Source organism: Phascolarctos cinereus, unplaced genomic scaffold (genome assembly GCF_003287225.1).
Source record: "Phascolarctos cinereus isolate Bilbo 61053 unplaced genomic scaffold, phaCin_HiC Scaffold_2;HRSCAF=192, whole genome shotgun sequence".
NCBI lineage: Eukaryota > Metazoa > Chordata > Mammalia > Diprotodontia > Phascolarctidae > Phascolarctos > Phascolarctos cinereus.
This window is the reverse complement of record NW_027555625.1, coordinates 197,319,510-197,341,219: the sequence shown is the minus strand read 5'-3', so window position 1 is coordinate 197,341,219 and position 21,710 is coordinate 197,319,510. Positions and strand designations below refer to the sequence as shown.

The following is a 21,710-nucleotide window of genomic DNA, read 5'->3' as shown; positions in this document are numbered from 1 at the left end:
CTTCCAATTCTTTGCCACCACAAAAAGAGCTGCTTTAAATATTTCTGTACATGTGAGGTCTTTTCCTGTTTTTATCATCTCTTTGGGATGCAACCCTGGAAATGGTATTGTTGGGTCAAAGGGTATGCACATTTTTATAGCCCTTTGGGCATAGCTCCAAATTGCTCTCCAGAATGGTTGGATCATTTTACAACTCCACCAACAATGCATCAGTGTTCCAATTTTCCCACATCTTCTCCAACATTTTTCATTTTCCTGTTTTGTCATGTTAGTCAATGTGATAGGTGTGATGTGGTACTTCAGAGTCATTTTGATTTGTATTTCTCTAATCAATAATGATTTAGAGCATGTGTTCGTATGACTATAGATAGCTTTAATTTCTCCATTTGAGAACTGACTATTCATATCTTTCGACCATTTATCAATTGGGCAATGACTTGTATTCTTATAAATTTGGCTCAGTTCTCTATATATTTTAGAAATGAGGCCTTTATCAGAGACACTGGCTATAAAAATTGTTTTCCAGCTTTCTACTTACCTTCTAAACTAGGTTGCATTGGCTTTCTTTGTGCAAAAACTTTTCAATTTAATATAATTAAAACAATCCACTTTGTATTTCATAATGTCCTCTATCTCTTGTTTGGTTATAAATTCTTCACTTCTCCATAGGTCTGAAAGTCTATTTCTTTCTCTCCTATTTTGCTTATAGTATCAGTCTTTATATCTAAATCCTATACCCATTTTGACTTTATCTACGTATACAGTGTGAGATGTTGGTCTATGCCCGGTTTTTGCCATACTATTTCAAATAACAAATACAAAGACCATTGTTGGGACAATCTTAGAAGAACCTACAGGTATTTGTACTTCACTGACATAACTTATGAAGGTCCAGAGTCATCTTCATGAAACATTAGAAGACCCTGATGTGAGGACTTAATAAACATTTGCTGAACTGTGTATGTGTGTTAGAAACAGAGACAGAGACAAAGATATAGAGAAGAAAAGAGAGACAAAGAAGAGAGGAGGAGGAAGAGGAGGAGGAGGAGAGAGAGACAGAGAGTGAGAGTGAGAGAGACTGACAGAGACAGAAAGACATTTAATATCCCCCTTTGGGAGCAGGAAGAGAGACTATACCTATGATTTTATCAATACAGTGAATGTCCCATGCAAAATTTTTCTCATCAAATACAGAATAGTATCTGCCTACAATTTATAGTCTTAGAGAGTTGTCTGGGGCATTGAGAGGTTGAATGATTTTCTTAGGGTCCTCCAACCAGTATGTGTCAGAGCCAAGACTTGAATCCAGGTATTCCTGAATCTGAGGCCTGTTCTCTATTCTGCATGCCACACTGAATCTATATTCCATATATTATGGATATCTAAAATTACAAATATCAAATTTACATTTCTTGTTTGGTCATAAACTCTTCTCTTATCCATAGATCTGACACGTACATTTTTCATGTTCCCCTAATTTGCTTATTACATCACCCTTTAGGTCTAAATTATTTATCCATTTTGATCTTACTTTGCTATACAGTGTGAAATGTTGGTCTGTGCCTACTTTCTGCCAAAGTGCTTCCCAGTTTTCCCAGAAATTTTTGTCAAATGATGAATTCTTGCCCCCCAAAGCTTGGAACTTTGGATTTATCAAATTCTAGATTACTGTGGACATTTACTACTATGTATTGTGTAACTAATCTATTCCATTTATCCATCACTCTATTTCTTAACCAGTACCAAAGTGTTTTCATATTTACTGCTTTGTAACATAGTTTAAAATCTGGAACTGCTAGGCTGCCTTCCTTCACATTTTTTTCATTGATTCCCTTGATATTATTGATCTTTTGTTCTTCCAGATGAATTTTGTTATATTTTCCTAGCTTTGTAAAATAATTCTCTGATCATTTGATTGGTGTGGCAAACTGGCAAAATGATATGAGACTTTCATTCTGGATTTCTCTTCCTTTTTACTATAGGTTACAGACCAAATCTGTAAGATAATACAGAAACTCTTTTTCTTCATTATCCTATTACATCAAGGCTTAGTGCTAATTAGATTATTTGAAGTGTACTCATTTATTACTGATAATTTTACTGATTATTAAAACCTACCAGTTCCTAATCAAAGCTTTTTATAAATGCACATAATTGCTTCTAAGAATACTACCCTTTACCCCACATTTCAGTACACTGTAATACTTAGAGAAGGATGCATGGTCTAAGAGGAGAGTGAACTATATGTACATAAATATTTATAATAGCTCAAATATTTATGCAGCTCTTTTTATAATTTGAAAACTAAAGGGGTACCTATCAGATGGAGAATGATTGAACAAGTTGCAGTACAGGAATGTAATACAACCTTATTTGGTTATGAAAAACAGTGAAAAGGATGGTTTCAGAGAAACCTGGGAAGACTTTTAAGAACTGATGCAAAGTCAAGTGAGCTGAACCTGAAGAATAATTTGTAAAATAACAACATATATAGAGAAATGAATGACTTAAAAATATTTTATTTCAACATACAACATTTTGCTAATGTCTAAAGCTGTCATATAAAAGAAAAAAGTCCTAGAAAACAAACTTTCATCTACACACTTATTTTAAATAAACAATTTTTACATAGGAACAAAATCAAAGACATCAAACATAGCCTATTACAACAAAGGACATTCTGAAAGGTTAGAATTCTTAAATAAATCAGTTTCTGGTATAGCTGCTGCCTTGTTTTGTCTCTGTGTTATAGAGATAAAACTAGAGTGGAGTAATAAATACTTTACCCCAGGGCACTGAAATTTAGAGGCCTGTAGCACCACTGAGACTCCTTATGTCATAGAAATAGAAATATACCTCTTAATGAATAATTGGTCAAAGTAAGAAGTTATCAGATGGTACACTTTCAAAGGAAAGTCTCTATTGCTAAGGCCTTGCATCTCTCTACTCTGCTTCTCAACTGAATTCCTCTTAAAAAGTTAATTTGAGAGACTATTTCAAACCCTGAGCCATTTTGTGTGATTTGTCTTGGGCATCAAACTTTCTGGTTATGATTCTAGCTAGTCAAAACTCCATATAACAACATAAGCTTAAATGTAGAAGACAATATATATGTATATAATAAACAATTATTAACACTCCATTTGTATTCTTTTGAGAGGAGGGATTGTTTCATTCTCATTTTGCATCCCTAGCTATTAACATAGTACTAGGTACATAGCAGGCGCTTAACAAAATAAACGTTCATTGATTGATTAATGTAGGTTAAACAAAAGAGAGGGTTTTTTAAAACATATTTTAATATTACTCAAGATGTAGTACTTTTAGACATATGTAGTTAATGGTATAGCCATGACCTTCCCCTCTCTGAGACTTAGTTTCCTCATCTGTAAAATGAACACTTGAATTATATACCTTACTGATTTATTGTGCAAAAAAAAAATGTAAACCTTAGCACTAGAGAAATATAAGACAGTGCTGGAGTATTTATACGGAAATGACTAGAATTAGGAATTTCTTTGTCTCCAAAGGAGTAACACTGAACAATGAAAACAAAAACAACTCTGATATATTGGACCATAAACACTTGGAAACAGATACTCTCTCTCAAAATACTCCCCACCCCTCTCAGAATACTGAAGTACAATCACATCTGAATTTTAATAATACTGTGTATTAGGGTGGGAAAAGTGTTGGCTGTGGAGACAGAGGACTTGAGCCAAATTTCACTTCTGATAATTAATGCCTATGAGACCTTGGGCAAGTCATGTAAGTTCTCTGCTTCTCTGTCTTTATTTTGTCTTTTTAAAAAAAAAATAAATGAGTCCAGTAGATTAGCTGCCTTCTGAAGTCCCTTCCAACTCTAAATGTATTAACTAATAATAAAAATCCCACGAAGTCCCAACTAAAATTCACCTTCTACAGGAAGTCTTCCCTAACCCCTCTTAATTCCAATGTTTTTCCTCTTAATTATTTCCTACTTATCCTGCATATAGCTTGTTTTGTTTATATTTGTTTGCATGTTGTCTCTCCCAGTAGAATGTAAGTTCATTGAGGGGGTTTTTTGAACTCTTTTTGTATCTAATGCTTAGCACAGTTCCTAGCAAACAGTAGGTAATTAAGAAATGTGTATTAAATGAATGAATGCTTTGAAATCATAGGCTGGAATCTGGTAGTGAATAAGTGAGGGGTAAACTAGGTAGTTGGACAGATCATAGCACTATAGATTTAGATCTGGAAAGCATCGTTTTGGCAGGATTCAAACCAAAGTTTTTCTGATTACGAGTTCAGTGCCTTAAACAAAACTTAAGCAGGAAAAAAAAATTAAAAACAAAAACAAAACACATGCAGATAAATTTTCTTTCCCACTTGTTGGAAAGATCAATTCAGCCAAATAACAGGACATTATTTTCATTAAAGTAGTTATATTATCCTTAGAAAGTCATTCTGAACAAAAATGGGTCTAGTTTACTAGTTTTTCTGACAGTGTCATTGCTACCTCCAAGCAAAAGCCTACCTAGTTCCACACAACTATCTACTGTGGAGAGTATTCCATAATAGCCATACGCCCCCTTGTGATCATACTGGGTGCTGCAAGAAGCATTCAAGTCCTGTTAAGCTTTCCTATTTGTCTCTTTAACATGTATCATACGGCAGTGTCTGTGGTTGCTGGTTTCTGCCTTTGCAAAATGAAGGTGTTAGAACAGATGACCTGTAAGGTCTAAAATCCTATGGATCGTCTGCATGATAAAAAAATATGATGTCGTTCAGATGTAATTCAGAAACAGGATTACAATGCTGAAAAAGATGAGCACTCATTTATCTTCAGGATTCCCTTTTCATGTGTGCCAACATTTTCATGATCTTCACCAGTCCAGCTTAAGGTCTGCTTTACTCCATTTATACTTTCCTCCTCGCTTTAAAAACATTTTTCATCAAAGCCACTGAATTTTATGGCCTCTTCTACTCCCACATCCAGAATTGACTTAGAAGGATCCTTTCGGCCCTTTGTACAATCCAGAAAGCGCATCTAGAAAATTTATGATAGAAAATTAGTACACGCTGAAATGCTCCTATCACCTACTATCTCTAACACTTGATAAGGGCCTAACCACCCTCGGCTTTACATGTGTTGTTGTTTTTCCTTCCTTTTTTCCCCCCAACAGTTCTTAGTATAATGCCTGTCACAGAATAGGTATTTGATAAATGCTTGTTGACTAAGTATATAGTGAGGTTCTAAGAGTCCTAAGCCTGTACTTTCACTGGTTGGATTACATAGTGCCTATATTGTTATTTAGTTGGAAAGACAAGAGCAGAAATCTTAAGTTCCTTGTCGGTAGAGGCTATGACTTTGTGTTCATCACTAGGTCTGACACAGTCCTAGCACTTAGTAATAGTAATTCAACAAATTTCTGTTGAATTGAAATGAACTAACATCTCCAAATCCACATTTTGGCTCAGATGTGATTTTCAGAAAGCAAAGTGGTGATCTAGCAGTTCATTTGGCTGCTCTAAGAAAACTCAACAGCTAAATGAGAGATTCAGAACCACGAAAAGAATCGTTAAACATTAGTGGCAGAAGGGAACTTGAGGACCTCTAGTCCAATCCATTTACTTACAGATGGGAAGGCTAAGACTGAGAAAGGTGGAATCACTTGCCCAAGGTTACCCAGACAGTTAGTGGGGAAGGCCAGGTCTATTGACACCCAGGCCAATGCTCTTTTAACTATCCCAAAGAAATTATTTTGCCCTCCAAAATAAAAATAAAAACTCCACTTTTGAATCATGCAGATTGGCTCTCTACCATAATCAGTTTTACTGAATAATTGCCAAAGCACTACTCTATCACTACACAGTCTCAATCCTAAAATGGATTCTGACGAATGTAAAACAAATTAGTTTTAAAGAAAGCTAAAAAAAAATCCTTTGTCACAGCGAACATTTTCCATAAACAACCACAAGTGGATATTTGGTTTGACAAGAAATAATTACTCATTAATATATCATTCTTTTAGAAATATGAACTACTGCTTAAGAAGCACTCAAAAATATATGCATGGCTTAGCTCATTAAAATACAAGTATAGTTGTGCTTAACTGCTGATTTGCAAAGCAATATTATTTTTATAACTTGTTGACTTACATATTCATCCAGAATGAGGTAAGAATCTTTCATCTGCAATGCAAAAGAAAAAAAATCATCAAAAATTTAATTTCAAATGTTTTTTTTTACATGATCCACTAAAGTGTTATTCAAATGCTCCACTGCAGCATGGCGATGACCTGCAGTCCTTGAAGATTATGTCAGCAGACAACGAGCTGTCAAACCTACCACACTGGCAATATTTCAGCACAAGCCTGGTGACAGCCTGTCTATGACTGAGGTCCAGAAAGGATCCCCAGTGAAAGGATGACTAACAAATGGTGAATCTTTGGATCATGGCAAATTTGAAGGGTCAATGTCAGTGGAAAGAGTACCCATGTGGATGAACTAGTAGATCTTTGAAAGCATATTTGTCATAGACTCATAACACATTAAAGCTAGAAGGTCATTAAGTCCCACCTCCTGGTTATACAAACAAGAACATGAAAGCCCTGAGTACTCTGCCCTGATTGGGTCACATCTGGGGTTTTGTTTTCGGTTCTTAGTACCATATTTTAGAAAAGACATTAAAAACTGGAAAAGAATTTGAAGCATGGTGAGGTACCTGGAGATCATCCCATATGGGGATTGGTTGAAATAGAACTATCCTTAAAATAAATATAAAAAAAAGAAAAGAAATATAACTATCTTTGAGTATTTGAAGGGTTGTTAATGGAAGAGGGATTAATCTTACTCTGCTTGGCCACAGAGAACTGAACCAGAAACAAACGGTAGAGAGTTTTGAGAGGCAACTTTTGATTCCACATCGGGAAATAGTTCCTAACAATTAGAGCTATCCAAAAGTTAAATGGGTTGCTTTGGTGTAGCCATGGGCAGTAGCTTCCCCACCAAAATTTAGAGTGGAAGGGGATCTCAGAGGTCATTTAGTCTTATTCCCTCATTTTACAGAGGAGGAAACTGAGGCTCAGAGAGGGAAAGTAGCTTGTCCTGGGTTATGCAAGTATTAAGTATTAGCAGAGCCAGGATTCCAGACCAGATCCTCTGACCCTAAACCCAGCATCTGTTACACTGCACTATCACTGCCACATAGCAGAAAATACAAGATCACTTTTCAGGAATACGGTGAAAACAGGATTCCTCTTATGGTTAGTTGAATTAAATGACCTCTAAAGGCCTTTCTAACTTGGAGATTCTATGAAGTAATAATTTGTATATGTTCATACAAATACTTAGAGCTAAGAGTAAAAGAATAATAATAGCATTTTAAGGTTTACAGAGAACTTTACAAATAACTCATTTGAATCTCACAACAACCCTGGGAAGTAGGTGCTATTGCAGATAGAGGTTAAATGATTTGCTCAGGCCACTTATCTAGGAAGTGTTTGAGGCTGGATTTGAACTCAGGTTTGATAAAGTCTAATACTCTATCTACTTCTCCACCTCTATGTCTGTCTGTCTGTCTGTCTCTCTCTCTCTCTCTCTCTCTCTCTCTCTCTCTCTCTCTGTCTGTGTCCCTCTCTCTGTCTGTCTCTGTGTATGTATCTCTGTCTGTCTCTCTGTTTCTGTCTCTGTCTCTATCTCTGTCTCTCTCTTACACATACGCACACACACACATACACACACATATACACATGCTATTTATACATATATATTCCCACTAGATCATAAAGGAAAATCAAAAATTCCTTTCAAAATATGTGAGTAGGTCTTCTGGGACTGAAAAGAAAAAGTCTCGTAACATGTACTGCTAAAAGACAAAAGCTTAAGCTCTCATTTCAAAAGAACTTTGTCATTTATGTGAGGCCACAGAGAGGAGAGATTCAAATAGAGTTCCTCAGACCCTAAGTCCACTTTCCCAAGGTTGAGTGGAACGAATTTGAGGATTTGGAATCTAAAGCCCTGGATTCAAGTGCTGGCTCTGCTACTTCCTACCTATATCACCTTGGGCAAAACTCTCCTGCTCACTGGGCTTCAATTTCCCCACCTGTAAAATGAGAGGCTTGGACTAGATGACTTCTGAAGTCCCATCCAGAATAAAATCAATGATCTTCTAAAATTTTTTTTCTTTGTGCTTAATCTAAATCTCTGGCAGTAAAAGGAATCACTTTTCTTCATCATTACCTTATTATTAGATTCAGGTACCAAACAGGAGACAGCTTTATGCCGGTCTAGGAATTTTTCAAAGTCCTCATCACTAATAACAAAGCGCTCTGCTTCTCTCAGGGCATCTTCCCCAGCATTCTCCCCCTCAATGATCAGGCACTGGAACACCTGAAAGGCATCGCATTGTCATTGTTTTCTTCAAAGTACCTTTCATTATTAAGGAATCAGAGCTCTCTCCTGCAGCTCACTTTCCTCTCTCCTTTACACACAGAATTCCCTTTGAATTAAACAAAAGTTTGTTACACAGAAAAGTCACTTCAGGGACATATAAGTAGTTCCTGTAAGGTCTGTAAAGAAGGAAGAATTTCACCCAGCAGCAGAAGCATTCAACAGATACTTTAAATAACATTAATTATTATTCATATTTATATAGCATTTTAGGTTTATATATCTCTTATTTTTATACATATTCCAGGAAGTGGCAGATAGGTTGAATGTAAATTTCAACTAATATAATTTTTAGATCTGCTTAAAGAGAATGTGCAAGGCACTTACGTGAGGTGATGGGGATACAAGGACAAAAAAGAAGCAGTGAAAGAGTTGCAGGCTTTAAGGGGAGACAGTGCATACAAATATATGCAAAATTAATAAATGAAAAGTAATTGGGGGGAGGCACTAGCTTCTTGGGGGAATCAGAAAAGATTTCATGTAGGATGTGGAGCCTGAGCTGAATTTTAGAGGCAACTAGTGATTCTAAGGGGCAAGTAGGTGGCACTGTGGATAGAGTACTGGGTCTGAAGTCAAAAGACTCATCTTGCTGAGATCAAATCTAGACTTAGACATTTACCAGCTGTGTGACCCTGTGTAAGTCACTTAACCTTGTTTGACTCAGTTCCTCATCTGTAAAATGATCTGGAGAAGGAATGGCAAACCACTAAAATATCTTTGCCAAGAAAACCCCAATGGGGTCATGAAGAGTTGACTGTGACTGAAATGACTGAACAATAAAAAGTGATTCCAAAAGGTAAAAATGAGGAAGGAAGGCATTTCAAGCATGGGGGACAGCTTATGTAAAGGCATGGGCATAGGAGGTGGAAAACTATGTAAGGAATAGCAAGAGCTCCAGTTTGGTTGGATTGTAGATTATATGAAGAAGACTGTTTAACAAGGCTAGAATGGTAGGATGCCATCTGACTGTAATGGCCTTTAAATGCCAGAGGAGTTTGTATTTAATCCTAGAGGAGATAGACAGTCTTTTATTAAGTAGGGGGGACTGAGGCACTCAGATCTGTGCTTTAGCAACATAACTGGCTATTGTGAAGAGGATAAAGGGGGAGAAGCTTAAGGTAGGAAGTCACATTAGGAGGCTGTTACAATAGCCCAAACATAAAAGTAATCTGTATATTTTAATAAAAGATTCTATGCTTAATGGAAGAGACAAAATAAAATTACATATTTGTGGCAAAGTTTACTTTTTAGCAGACTATAAGTGAGCCCTTTCCAAGTTGATAATTATTGAATTTCAGAGTCTGGATGGATCATAGGATCATAGGATCACTGAGAGTTGGGGCATGAAAGGACTCAGTGATCATCTTGTCTAAACCCATTAGATCATAAAGAAGTCTCTCATTCCATCCAAGGAGAAAAGAGTGCTTTAATGTCTCATATCTTTTAAACCACTAAAAAAAATGCCCCAACATACCCACTCCTTTTTTCCCCTGGATGCCATGACCTCTGCATTGTGGCCCTAGTTCTGACCTAGTGAATTCTCTTTGGCTGATGATAATCTCCTGAGTCTAAAGTTCTATATTTCTTGATGTGGTAAGTGGGCCAAATTGGGGTAGAACAGAGACCCAAGTGTCATTTCATATTGAAGGACAATCATTATTTAGTTAGCTGCCAATCTCATTAAACCCTCTACTTTAAGAAGTAAGAGATCATTCCCTATTCCTCCCAAATATTAAAGACCACCACCTGAGTATTTCTTTGAAGATGTGGTACTTGAATATACTTTCTCCTAGCATTACCAGTTCTCAAATTATCTTATAAAGCAGAATCATGAAGACTACTAAGTATTGGCTTAAAAAAACACAAAACAAAACAACAAGAAAATACGGAGGAGAGGAATAATCTAGATAAGCAAGATTTGAAACCAGTCTAATTCACTGACACAGTATTCAATAAATCAGTGAAAATAAATTACTTCATGAAGAGCTCCCCATATGACTGCTGGGAGAACTAGAAAACATCTTGGCAAATCCTAGGTTCAGACCAACATCTTATGCCAAACACTCTAATAAGTTCTAATTGGAAATATGTGAGCAAAAGGTTACACTACAAAGAAAAAAGATTGGAGAAAAATAGATTGATGCCATCTTTCACCACTATGGCTAGGTGTGGTAGAGAATTCTTAATCAAATAAAGTTAAAACAAATAATTTCAGTTATATGAAACTGAAAAGCTTTTGGAGAAACAAAATCAATGCAGCAAGGATAAGAAAGGAAACTGTCAACTGAGAAAAATATTTGCATCAAATATCTTTGGTAAGGACCTGAAGTTATAGCTATATGAAGAGTTACCGCAGACACATAAGACCAAAAGCCATGTTTTACTGGATTAGCAGTCAAAGGATGTGAATAAACAGTTCTCTAAAAAAAGATTTACAAACTATTAAAAACTGCAGAAGATTAGGTTTATATATTTAGAGCTGGAAGGGACCTCAGAATTCCAGTAGTTCACCTCCCTCATTTTATGGATGAGGAAACTGGGGCCCAGAAAGGTTAAATGATTTTTACCTTGGTCAAACAAGGAGTACACAGCAGAGGCAGAATTTAACCAAGGTCATCTGCCCCTAGAGTCAGTTATTTTCCCCCCATTGTATCAGTAGTCCTCCAAATCATTAACAATAAAGAGATAGGCAAATTAATACAACTCCATGGTACTACCTTATGTCCCCAAAGCTGACTAAGATGATAAAAGATGGAAAGAATCAGTGGTGATGGGGTGATGGGAAGATTGCCACTAACACACTATTAGAGCAATCCAACCATTCTAGAAAGCAATTTAGAATTATGTTTTTTTTTTCAAAAGTAGTTAAAACACACATATTCTTAGACATAGAGATCTCATGGCTAAGAAGGGAGTCTGAGGAGATAAAACAACAGAAAGGTCCCATATTTACCAAAATATAGATAGCAAATTTTTAATATAGTAGCAAATACTTAGAATCGAAGTAAATGTCCAACAATTTGGAAACTGCTAGACATATTATGACATATTCGAATATAATAGAATATTACTGCAGCATAAGAAAAAAATGAATATGAAGATAGAGAAACATGGAAAGACTTACATGGACTCATGAAGAAGGAAGCGAGCAGAAAAAGGCAAATAATATCCACAATGATCACAACAATGTAAACAGAAATAACAATAACAAAAAAGCAAATTGAACACTGTGTAAAAATACTCAGAAAAGTGCTGAGAAAATTCAACTTCTCTCATTCATTGCAGTGGGGAAGAACACAGGTGTGGAATGTTGAATATACTCTCAGATTCAGAATATGTGTTCAAATTTGCTAAACTGCTTTTATTTCCCTCTTTCTTTTTCTTTTTATTTTTTGCAAGAAAAGGATCTCCAGGTGGGGAAAGGGGTAGTGATACCTTTAGAAATTAATACAATGAAATAAAAGCATCAATAAAATTAAAAATATGCAAAATACAAGACCCTTCCCTTTTTATGCAACCATAGAACAAATCAAAGTCTTGGACACAGGACTCCATCTCCATCTTAGAGCCACCTAGAGCACTGAATGCATGAGAGACTTACCCAGGGTCCCAAATCCAGTATGTGTCAGAAGTCAAACTTGAATGTAAGTCTCTCTGGCTTTAAGGTTGGCTCCCTTTCTACTGCTCTAGGCTGCCTCATACTTTCTTATTTAGAAGAATTTATTTTCCCCTTAAGGTACAAGCTCATTTATCAATGAGCCATTTTTTTATATAAATATCATTTTTTATTAAATTTTTACATGTTGTGTGACCCTGGGTAAGTCACTGAGTCTCTCAGTATTCCAGGCTAGCAATTCTCTAAGACTGTAAGTTCATATAATGCCTACATTGTTAGATAAAGTATTTATTAAGTGCTTTACTATGAGTCAAGCACTGCGCTAAGAGCTAGGGATGCAAAGACAAGAAATTCCCTGGCCTCAGGTGCTTGCATTCTAATGGGAGAAGAAAATATATAAAGCTAGAAGGGACACTGGGGACATGGAAAATTGTGACGGAGGCCTTAGCTAGCAAAGATAAGGCCAAAAAAGGTCTACTGGAGCCCAGCATGTTCCAAAGGCTGAGTCTAAGTTTCTGGTGAAGAGGAGGTAGAGTCAAAGCAAAGGTGTTGTTCTGAATTAGGAGAGGAAGTTTTCTCACCTGGAAATTTTTTATGCCAATTAAACCACAAGTCTGGTTCCTATATCTTAAATAAAATAATAATAATAATAATAATAATAATAATAATAATAATAATAATATAATAATATAATAATAATAATTCCACACAGCCTTTCCTCTGAGATATTTGTAAGTGTTTAGCATATCTTCTAGCTTTTTTCCTCATACTCCCCCCAAGGGCTATCATTCCTGTTTTGCAAATGGAGAACCAGAGGAAAAGAACCAGAGAAAGGTCTCTGGCCTGCTGAATGGATCTTCTCTTAAAGATGTTGTGAAAGATATGGGTGAGAAGGTTTCTAGGCATTGTAATATCCACTAGGAAAACTTTAGATGGAATATTAAGAATATTTTAGATAAAGAATTAAGAATGGGTAGAGCATGATGCTTCCACACAACCAGTGAAACAACTGAAACTAGGAGCCTAGATCCCTTATCTCCAAGCTTCACTGAGCTTGAGTTGTCCCAAACCTTGCGAACAACAACCTCTCTAAAATGTTGCTTTATTTAAAAAAAAATTCTGACAAATATGGTTATGTACTTACTTTCCAGCGAACGGGATTTAAGGATTGAATCTGCTCATTCATGTCTTCTTCCACATTAAATCTGTTAATAACAGAATTGATCTTGAAAGCAACCCTGTAATCTGCACACCACCTTCTCAGCTTCCACAAATTTTCCGCATGATTCTTCTTCCCTTGTCCACGGCCAATCAGTGCATTGATTTGCTCATCAAAACTATCACATGAAATAGCAAGAATGTCTAGGTATTCACCTAGAGGGGAAAAAACAAAGTATTCACTTTTACCTTTCCGAGAACTAGGTATATAGTGAATAGCTTACAAATCTTCATCAATGTGTGTATATACATATATATATCTATGTATGCATATATATACACATACATATGTATATGTGCATGTGTATTGCATTTATATATGCATATTTCAGTGTTTATATATGCATGTATTTGTATGTACATATATAGGTGGTCATACACATATGTACACACATGTGCATATGTGAATGGTATCATAGATCTGAAAGCTAGAAGATACCTCAGAGGCCATGTAATCGGAACACCTTCATGTTCTAGACAAGAAACCTGAAGTCCAAGGTAATTTTCTACTATGTTTTCTCTCTATTCTATTAAAAAAGATTTATTTCTTTCCCAACTCCCTGAGACATAATTCATATATCACAATTGCTTTTGGTAGCCTCAGTTTGGCTAGGGAATGGACTTGTGAAGATTAGCTTGATTTAGATTCATACTCATTTGTGATACCATCATGCATATATCGGAATTTGTGCTGCATGTAAGGCAATCGTTTCTGTTGTAAATCTTCCTTTTTATGTACATATATTTTGAAAAGTATGAATAAACATGAATTTTTAAAAAAATGTGTATTGACAATGCCAAGTATCAAGTAAAGGGATGGTACCAGCTGTTGAACACAGACATAGAAGCATAGACTGTGAAAAGGTTGAAAGAGACTTCAAGATCATTTAGTCGAGGGACTCTGACATTTACTAGCTGTCTGACCTTAGGCAAATCTCTGAATCTTATATTCCTTATCTGTAAATTACGGATAACAATGACACTTACATCATAGGCCTGTTGCAGGGCTCATATGAGATCACGTATATTAAGTGCTTTGAGAAGCCTGAAGAGCTGTATAAATGTTAGCTCTTTAATTATTATCTCCAGCTGTTCTCCAATGTATCCCTCCATTCCAGTCAATCCAAACATATGACTGACCTGGAGTCATAGGAACTCCAACTCTGCTACTTACTGCCTATATGAGCTTGAGTACATCACTTCTCCTGTGTGATCTATGGGTGCTCCTCTGTATAAATAGGGGAACTAGTCTAGATAATTTGTTAGGTCCCCTCCTCTTCTAAATCCCATGACCCTATGACCTTATTATCATGTCCAAGTTTTCACCCATGTTCCTCCTATAATCCCATCTTCTACCTGAAGAGCCACAGGATTCACAGAGCTGAAGAAGGAACTTTAGAGATGATCTAATTCAATTCCCTGATTTAATTGACAGGAATTTAAGGCCAAGATACTTGTTCACTAAACAAGGCTGGACAGTGGCAAAATTGGAACTAGAGCCCACTTCTCTTGATTCCTAATTAAGTCTTCTTTCAACTATGCCATATATCGAGTTGATCATTCAAGGTGCATCTTAAGTTCCACTTGTTCATAAATCCTCTGAAGCTTTTAGTCTTGACTCATTTTCTTCTCTAAAAATGAATGGCATGGTGTAGTGGTAAGAACATTGAATTTGGAATCTGAAGACCCGAGTTTGAATCCTATCTCAGTTAATTACTTCCTGTATCTGTGTGCCCTTGGGTAAGTCACAATCTCCTTGGCCATCAGTTTCCTTGTTTTTGTGAAGAAAGGGCTTTGGACTAGATGGCCTAAGGTTCTGGAAGTTTTGATTTTTCCCCATTCTAGTTCCCTAGCACAGCTGGTCTCAGTCCTCTGGGAGAAAGGAAGAATAGACTCTAATAATAATAGAAAATAGTGTACAAAGTACCAAATATGTTAGCACATAAGAATGCCACTCACCATAATCCTTGAACCATTTCTGTCTAATCAGGCTCCCATTACTCACGATGCTGACACTGGGGAGTTTTAGTTCTTTTTTGCAGAATTTCACCAACTTGCCTAGGAATTCTCCCCTGTCATGTAGAAATGGCTCTCCTCCTGAAAAGTTAATCTTCTCCATACCTGTCAAATGGCAGAGGAAAAAAATATTTTTAATTTAAATTAAGGAAGCATTCATTATATACTTAATATATGCAAAGCCCCTGTGTCAGGGAGTCAGAATAAAAGAATGAAAAAAACCACAGCCCTTATATTCAAATAGCACACTAGGAACTATTAAACAGATAATAGCTGACCTTTACAGAGTGCTTTGTTTCTGGGTTTGTTAACTTATAAACAATCCTTCATTCACTTAGCAAACATTAAGCATCTACTATGTGCATAGAAAAAATTTACTATTTTAAAAACAATTAGACAACTTACATAATACTCATATCCATAATTACTATGCAGTATTTTTAAATTGCAAAACAACTAGCTTTAAATTTTGGTTTTTATGTGATGGGAATATAATCTTAATTCAATTAGATTTAATTATCAAATTTTTTTGGAGCAACACCTAATTCACTCATAATAAGCAGCATTGGGTAAGCCCTCAAAATGTGCAAGGCACTCTACAAGGCACCAGGAATATTTCCAGGAAACAAAGAAGTATAAGATACAGTTGTGATAGGGAGGATTGAAAGTCAGAGGACTTGTGTTCAAATTCCTTCCTTTGATACTTTCTATGTGTAATCTTGGGTTAATAGCTTAATTTCCATGAGCCTCGGTTTACTCATATGTGAAATGAGGGGTTGGCCTAGTTGCCCTCTGAGGTCCTTTTTTAGCTCCAGAGCTATGATCTTGGATCCTATCATCTTATAAACTGAGTTTTATTCCTGGCTGTCCTTCTTGACATTTGTGTAACCTTGGGCCAATCACTTAATCTTTCCATTATTCAGCTTCCTCATCTATCAAAAATATTTTTTAAAAAATTTAGATTAGAGGACTTCTAATGTTCCTTCCAGCTCTAAATCCCAAGGTCTGAAGTTTCTTCTCTCAAGAGCCTTATAGTCCAGTTGGAGGGTTAAGATGTAAATACAAGAAAGTTTGATATCATGCAATGGAATACTGGATAATAATGGATACTATGTCAAATGGAGTCATACAGACATAAGTACTAGCAGATACAAACACAGATTAAGGAGAGAATGACTTGGTCCAGAATAGTCAAGGAAAACAATGAAGAAAGTATGCCATGGCTCAGGGATGCAGGATGGAATTAAGAAATTATGTGGCTGACAGGCAATTTAGTGCACTGAGGCTAGATGGTAAGGGAATCATTTTATTAACCCTTTCTTTAACAAAATTACAGAATCTCAGACCTGGATAGGATTATAGATGACCGTCTTGTCCAACCTGTCCTTCTTCCACTCTTCCCTTCTTTCATTTACAGTTCTGTAGTCCAAATCCTTTTTTTTTTAATAGATGAGGAAGCTAAAGAATGTAAAGGTTAAGTGATTGGCCCAAGGTTACACAAATACCAAGAAGGACAGCCAGGAATAACAGTGGTTATCCAGCTCAGCTCCAAGAATTTTAGGGAGGAGGGAAGGGAATCACTGGTGACAGCCTTTTTGAATTCTGTTCAGCTCTAATTGTTAGTGTGTTTGTCCTTTCATCTAAGCAACTCCAGAAAGACTTGTCTTATAAAGGATTTATTTTTTAAGATGGAGACATTATGGAATCAGGAGACAATATGGTACCTGGATCCAATTTCCATTTCTACCACAGTCTAGCTGTGTGACCTTGGGTAAGTTATTTAATTACCTTAGATTCCAGTTTCTTCATACATCTGTAAAATGAAAGTGTTATCCTGGGCTCTCTTGGTAATATCTTCAATTTCCCAAAGTCTAATCTAAACCTTTCCAACTGTAATACCTTTGGCCTTGGGAAAAGTCAAGACCAGCCATTCATAGTTCTTCATACATCATTAATTACAGAAATCAAAAGGTTTAATGGAAGTAGTTTCCACCCTGAAAGCACCCTCCATACCACCACCCCTAAACACAAGCTAATGAAATCTCAGGTCTGGACCAAAAACATAATTATCAAAGATAAGTACAAGAATTAATCACAAAATCCTAAATGCTGGAAGTGGGACAAATATTATGATACAGCTTTTACACAAACCACATCTTCAAAAGTCTGAAAGTTAGTTAATTAAACACATAAATTTCCAAATATAAACACCGGTGATAATATTAGCTAACATACCATATTTTTTTTAGTTTGTTCTCTAGAACATCATTGTCTTGCTGGACAACAATAGCTGCAAAAGACCTTGTGAGTCTTTGAGTCTAGAAATGTAAAAGAAGCAGAAGAAAAAAACAAAGATAAAGAGCAGAAGAAAATGGGGAAAATGGAGAATAATGAATGAGGAGAGAGCAATGAGCAGAAGAATCAGTGGAAGAGGGTAGATGTATAAATAACCATTCATGAAAAAAAGCAGATCCCTTGATAACTGAGATCAGAAATGGTCCAGAGGAAGTGAAACGTTGTGAGCAATGGAACAGTCTATGAGCAGTCAGTGAAGGGACAAACAGATCTTCACATATCAACAGCACAATTGACATTTACTATGATTATCCTGAGTCATAACTAAACTAAATTATCATCAACATTCTTCTGCTATGAAGATAGGGAATTGTGTAACACATCTCAGAAAGAGCTACACCTTTGAATATTAAACATTTCTTCTTTAAAAAAATGTTTTGGTCAAAGTAGGAAGTCTAGGACAGCTAGGTGGCAAAGAGGATAGAGGAATGGGCCTGGAGTCAGGAAGACTCTCTTCAAATTCAGCCTCAGACACTAACTTGCTGTGTGACCCTGGGCAATTTACTTAATCCTGTTTACCTCATTTTCTTCATCTGTAAAATGAGTTGGAAAAGGAAATGGCAAACCACTCTAGTATCTTTGCTAAGAAAACTCCAAACAGGGTCACAAGAGTTGGACAAAACTGAAAAATGACTGAACACAACAGGAAGTTGTTTCTGTTTCTCTTATATTTCTCTGCTCAAAGCCCAACAAGCCTTTTATAGTCATCGCTGTCCAGCAAGACAGTGCTGTTCTAAAACTATCATTCTAAAATATCTCCTATTCAGGAAAGGCAACATTCTGCATGGAAAGACGGCTAGATTTGGAGTTAGAAGTTCTAGACTTAAATCTTGGCTCTACCACTTTCTGTAGGACATTGAACTAACTACTTATCCTCTCCAGGACTTAGTTTCTTCACTTTTAAATCTGAGAATTAGATGACATAGCCTTTAAGGTCCCTTCCAGCTCTAAATCCTTTGGTCCTAAGTCAGTATAACTGACTCAGAGATTCTTAACCTTTTTCTCTCCACCTTTTTTTGTATCATAGACCCATTTGGCATCTGGTATAGTCTATGGACCCATTTTCAGAATAATGTAAAATTCAAAACATAAAATACATAGGATTGCAAAGGAAACCAATTATATTGAAAAAGTTATCAAATATTAAAAAAACCAAATTCTTGGATCTTTTTAAATATACACATGTACCCCTTATGTCTATCTATAAATGCCAATTTAAAAACTTTTGGACTAGATAATTTTAAGGTATTTACCCACTCTCAAAATCAGTTTTGAAGGTATGGGTAAAATATCTGAAATATTGCTTAATTATTCCAAATAACAACTTCTATTTCAGTGATATCATCATGACTAATATTCACATTCAAACTTAATTATTAGAAGTACAGTAATATAGTATAGTGGCAAGTACATTAGACCTTGAGTCAGTGGGCTTGAGGCAAATTCTGGCTCTTTAACTTACTAGCCATGTGACTATGGTCAGTTTCTTTAACTTTCTGAACCTCAGTTTCTTCATGCGTAAAATATAATTAATGATCCTTACGCTATATTCTTCACAGGATGGTTGTGAGGAAAGTGTCTTGTCCCAGAAAGATACAGTAACTATCTTCAGTGACTAGATGCCACTTTTTATCTTTGGAGGATAGAAGTAGTCCACAGATATAAAGTCCACAGAATATAAAATTGGCCACGATTACAATTCTGTTGACACGTCTGCTTTCAAGTTTGCGTCTGCTTGTTTAACCTGGTACTATACTCATGTTGTTGTTAGAAGTTGTGTGTTCAGTGATTGGGAAGCCTGATAAAGTCAAAAATTGTTTACTGGAGGCAAATTGTTGGCTTGTAGCTTTTTAACGAAGAGATAAATAAGCCATTCTCCTGAGAATAGGCATATATATATATGTACTGTATATTCATTTGGCGGATCATTGTCCACTGCACATTGCTCAGAACACTCTGAACAGATTTAAACTCAGCCTACCACTTTCCAACCCCTAGTGCAGAGATGTTTTCTTTTTATTTGTCCTAACTTCTGCTCTCTTGAGAATTCTCGGGAAGTAAACCGTCCTCAACAAGATACCCAAAAAAAGCATTATAGACATTTCTTGCCCTAGAGTGTCCCACTCAAAATAATTTAGAAAAAAATAATACTCAGATGGATTTATGATTTTAATTTGAAAGCTCCTTTCAATAGCGCAAGTCATAACTCATCCATGCTTACGTATTTTTTTTTGTATTCTTAATACATCGGATTCAATTCCTACCATAAAACCATGAAATCTTTGTAACATCACTCAACTCATACCCTATTGGTTGGTTTGTTTGAATATTGTTCTTGTGGTGGAATAAACTCTTTTGCAATGTTATCTCACCTTATAAATTTTTTTTTCCTTCTTTTCTTAGATCCAATTAACAAGCTTTGGTAGGATAAATATATATTAGATTTGGTGGGACTGGCAGGGGCCAGGGATTCTTTCTCAATTTTGTTTCAGCATTTTAAAACAGAAAAATTGTCGATGTTAGCTGGGAAAGAAGGAACTGAACAATACACTAGAGCAGACCTTCAGCCTATTTGCAAAAGGACTTCTTGTTTAGTGTCATCCCTCCCCCAACTTACACACTTATACACACATGTACATACATAAACACAAATACACACAGCATACTGAAATTATCATAGGATTTTAGGGATGGAAAGCATCTTTAGCATCATCTAATTCAACTCATTCTTTTTGCAGATGATGTAATGAGACTAAGATAGAGGAAATGATTTGCTTAAGGTCACACAGCTAGTATAAAGACATGGGATTTAGAGTCAGAAGCCTCTTTGATCTTGTCTCTGTCTCTTACTAACTATGCAATTTCAGGTAAGCTGCTTCATCCCTCTGGACCTCAGCCTTTTCATCTGTAAAAATAAAGGGTTCAACCAGATCAGGAGTTTTTAACCTGGGCTGCATGGATTTCAGGGGTCTGTGAACTTGGACAGAAAAACACTTAAATATTTTTCTTTATTTTCACCCACCTTTAACTGAAATATAGCACTTTCTTCAACTTGAATGGTAAGCAACAGACACCATACTGAGAAGGGCTTCCTAGGCTTTATCATATTGCCAAAGTGGTCCATTGCACAAAAAAAGTTAAGAATCCAGGGGCTCGATGTTCTCTAACATACCTCCAAATTCTAAATTCCCATGGGTGGAGGTGGAGCCAGAGCTTTAGACTCTGAATCCAGCACTCTATCAGCACTCTATGCTAGGCATTGAAGATCCTTAAGTCAGACTCACCTGCTTCTTTAAGCATAAGGAGACCTCTCTTGGCTTCCTCCAGGGGAAGCACAAATGATGTTTTAGCAGTATGGAAGCAGAAACCACATTTGTAGTTACACTGGCGTGTGAAATGATAGTTGACACTGACAGGGTTAACAGAGACCCCTGCTGCATCTTCGTCTCCTGCAATCTCTTCTCTTTTCCCTTCTATCTTCTCCCTGGGCTGACTGCTCCTTTTGCCACATGCAAACCATAGCAGTGTCCCAAGTGGGGAGTATAAATGTATCAGGATCTTCCACAGAGACGTCAGCAGCTGGAGGCTAAAAGCATAAAGTAGCTTCTCAGCAAAGCCGGTTAGCATGAGCAGCCACATCTCTGCCAGCTGTCTGACTGCTGTGCACAGCACACCACTGTAGCTCACTTCAAATCCTGCTGTTAAATATGCAGAGCTCTCATGGGTTAGCTTCTGTGTCACGTGTGGGAGTTGACACTTCTTGTTTTTCTTTTCAATTGAGTAGTTTCGATTTCCTTCCTTAGTGAAATGAAAATTGGAACCCATTCAAGAAATTACATAAGCCATGTTATGAGGAAACGAAATTACTTGTCAGGATTCTGTTTCACTTACTGCTTGCCAGTAGCACAACATTATAGCGTTCTGGATGCCTTGAGGTTGCACCTAAACTTAGGGCCTAGTACTATACTTGAGGATCTTTGGAAGATATTTTCCAGTGGGCCAGTGTCTTGTTTTGATTTTGGGGAAACTTCCTGAGGTTTTCTTATTTTGAACCTCTCCACGGAAGCTGCAC

General features: G+C 36.4%; 1 protein-coding gene across 1 annotated transcript; it reads right to left on the bottom strand.

Annotated features, from left to right (window-relative positions):
* Window positions 1-2,503: 2,503 nt before the first annotated feature.
* RSAD2 (radical S-adenosyl methionine domain containing 2) lies at window positions 2,504-21,334 on the bottom strand. The gene is made up of 6 exons (XM_020992720.2): window positions 20,923-21,334; window positions 15,227-15,388; window positions 13,194-13,423; window positions 8,224-8,373; window positions 6,142-6,174; window positions 2,504-5,029 (listed from the first exon to the last, which is right to left on the bottom strand). Exons 1-6 carry the CDS (start codon window positions 21,275-21,277, stop codon window positions 4,919-4,921), a joined length of 1,041 nt encoding a protein of 346 aa, XP_020848379.1. The 5' UTR covers window positions 21,278-21,334; the 3' UTR covers window positions 2,504-4,918.
* Window positions 21,335-21,710: the final 376 nt, after the last annotated feature.

Excerpts from the sequence above, each read along its gene's own strand:
- RSAD2 (XM_020992720.2), bottom strand. The coding sequence starts at position 21,277 with ATGTGGCTGCTCATGCTAACCGGCTTTGCTGAGAAGCTACTTTATGCT. Across the intron at positions 6,175-8,223 it reads TACCTGAATCTAATAATAAG|ATGAAAGATTCTTACCTCAT; the intron begins GTAATGATGAAG and ends TTTGCATTGCAG. Across the intron at positions 5,030-6,141 it reads ACCTCATTCTGGATGAATAT|ATGCGCTTTCTGGATTGTAC; the intron begins GTAAGTCAACAA and ends TAAATTTTCTAG.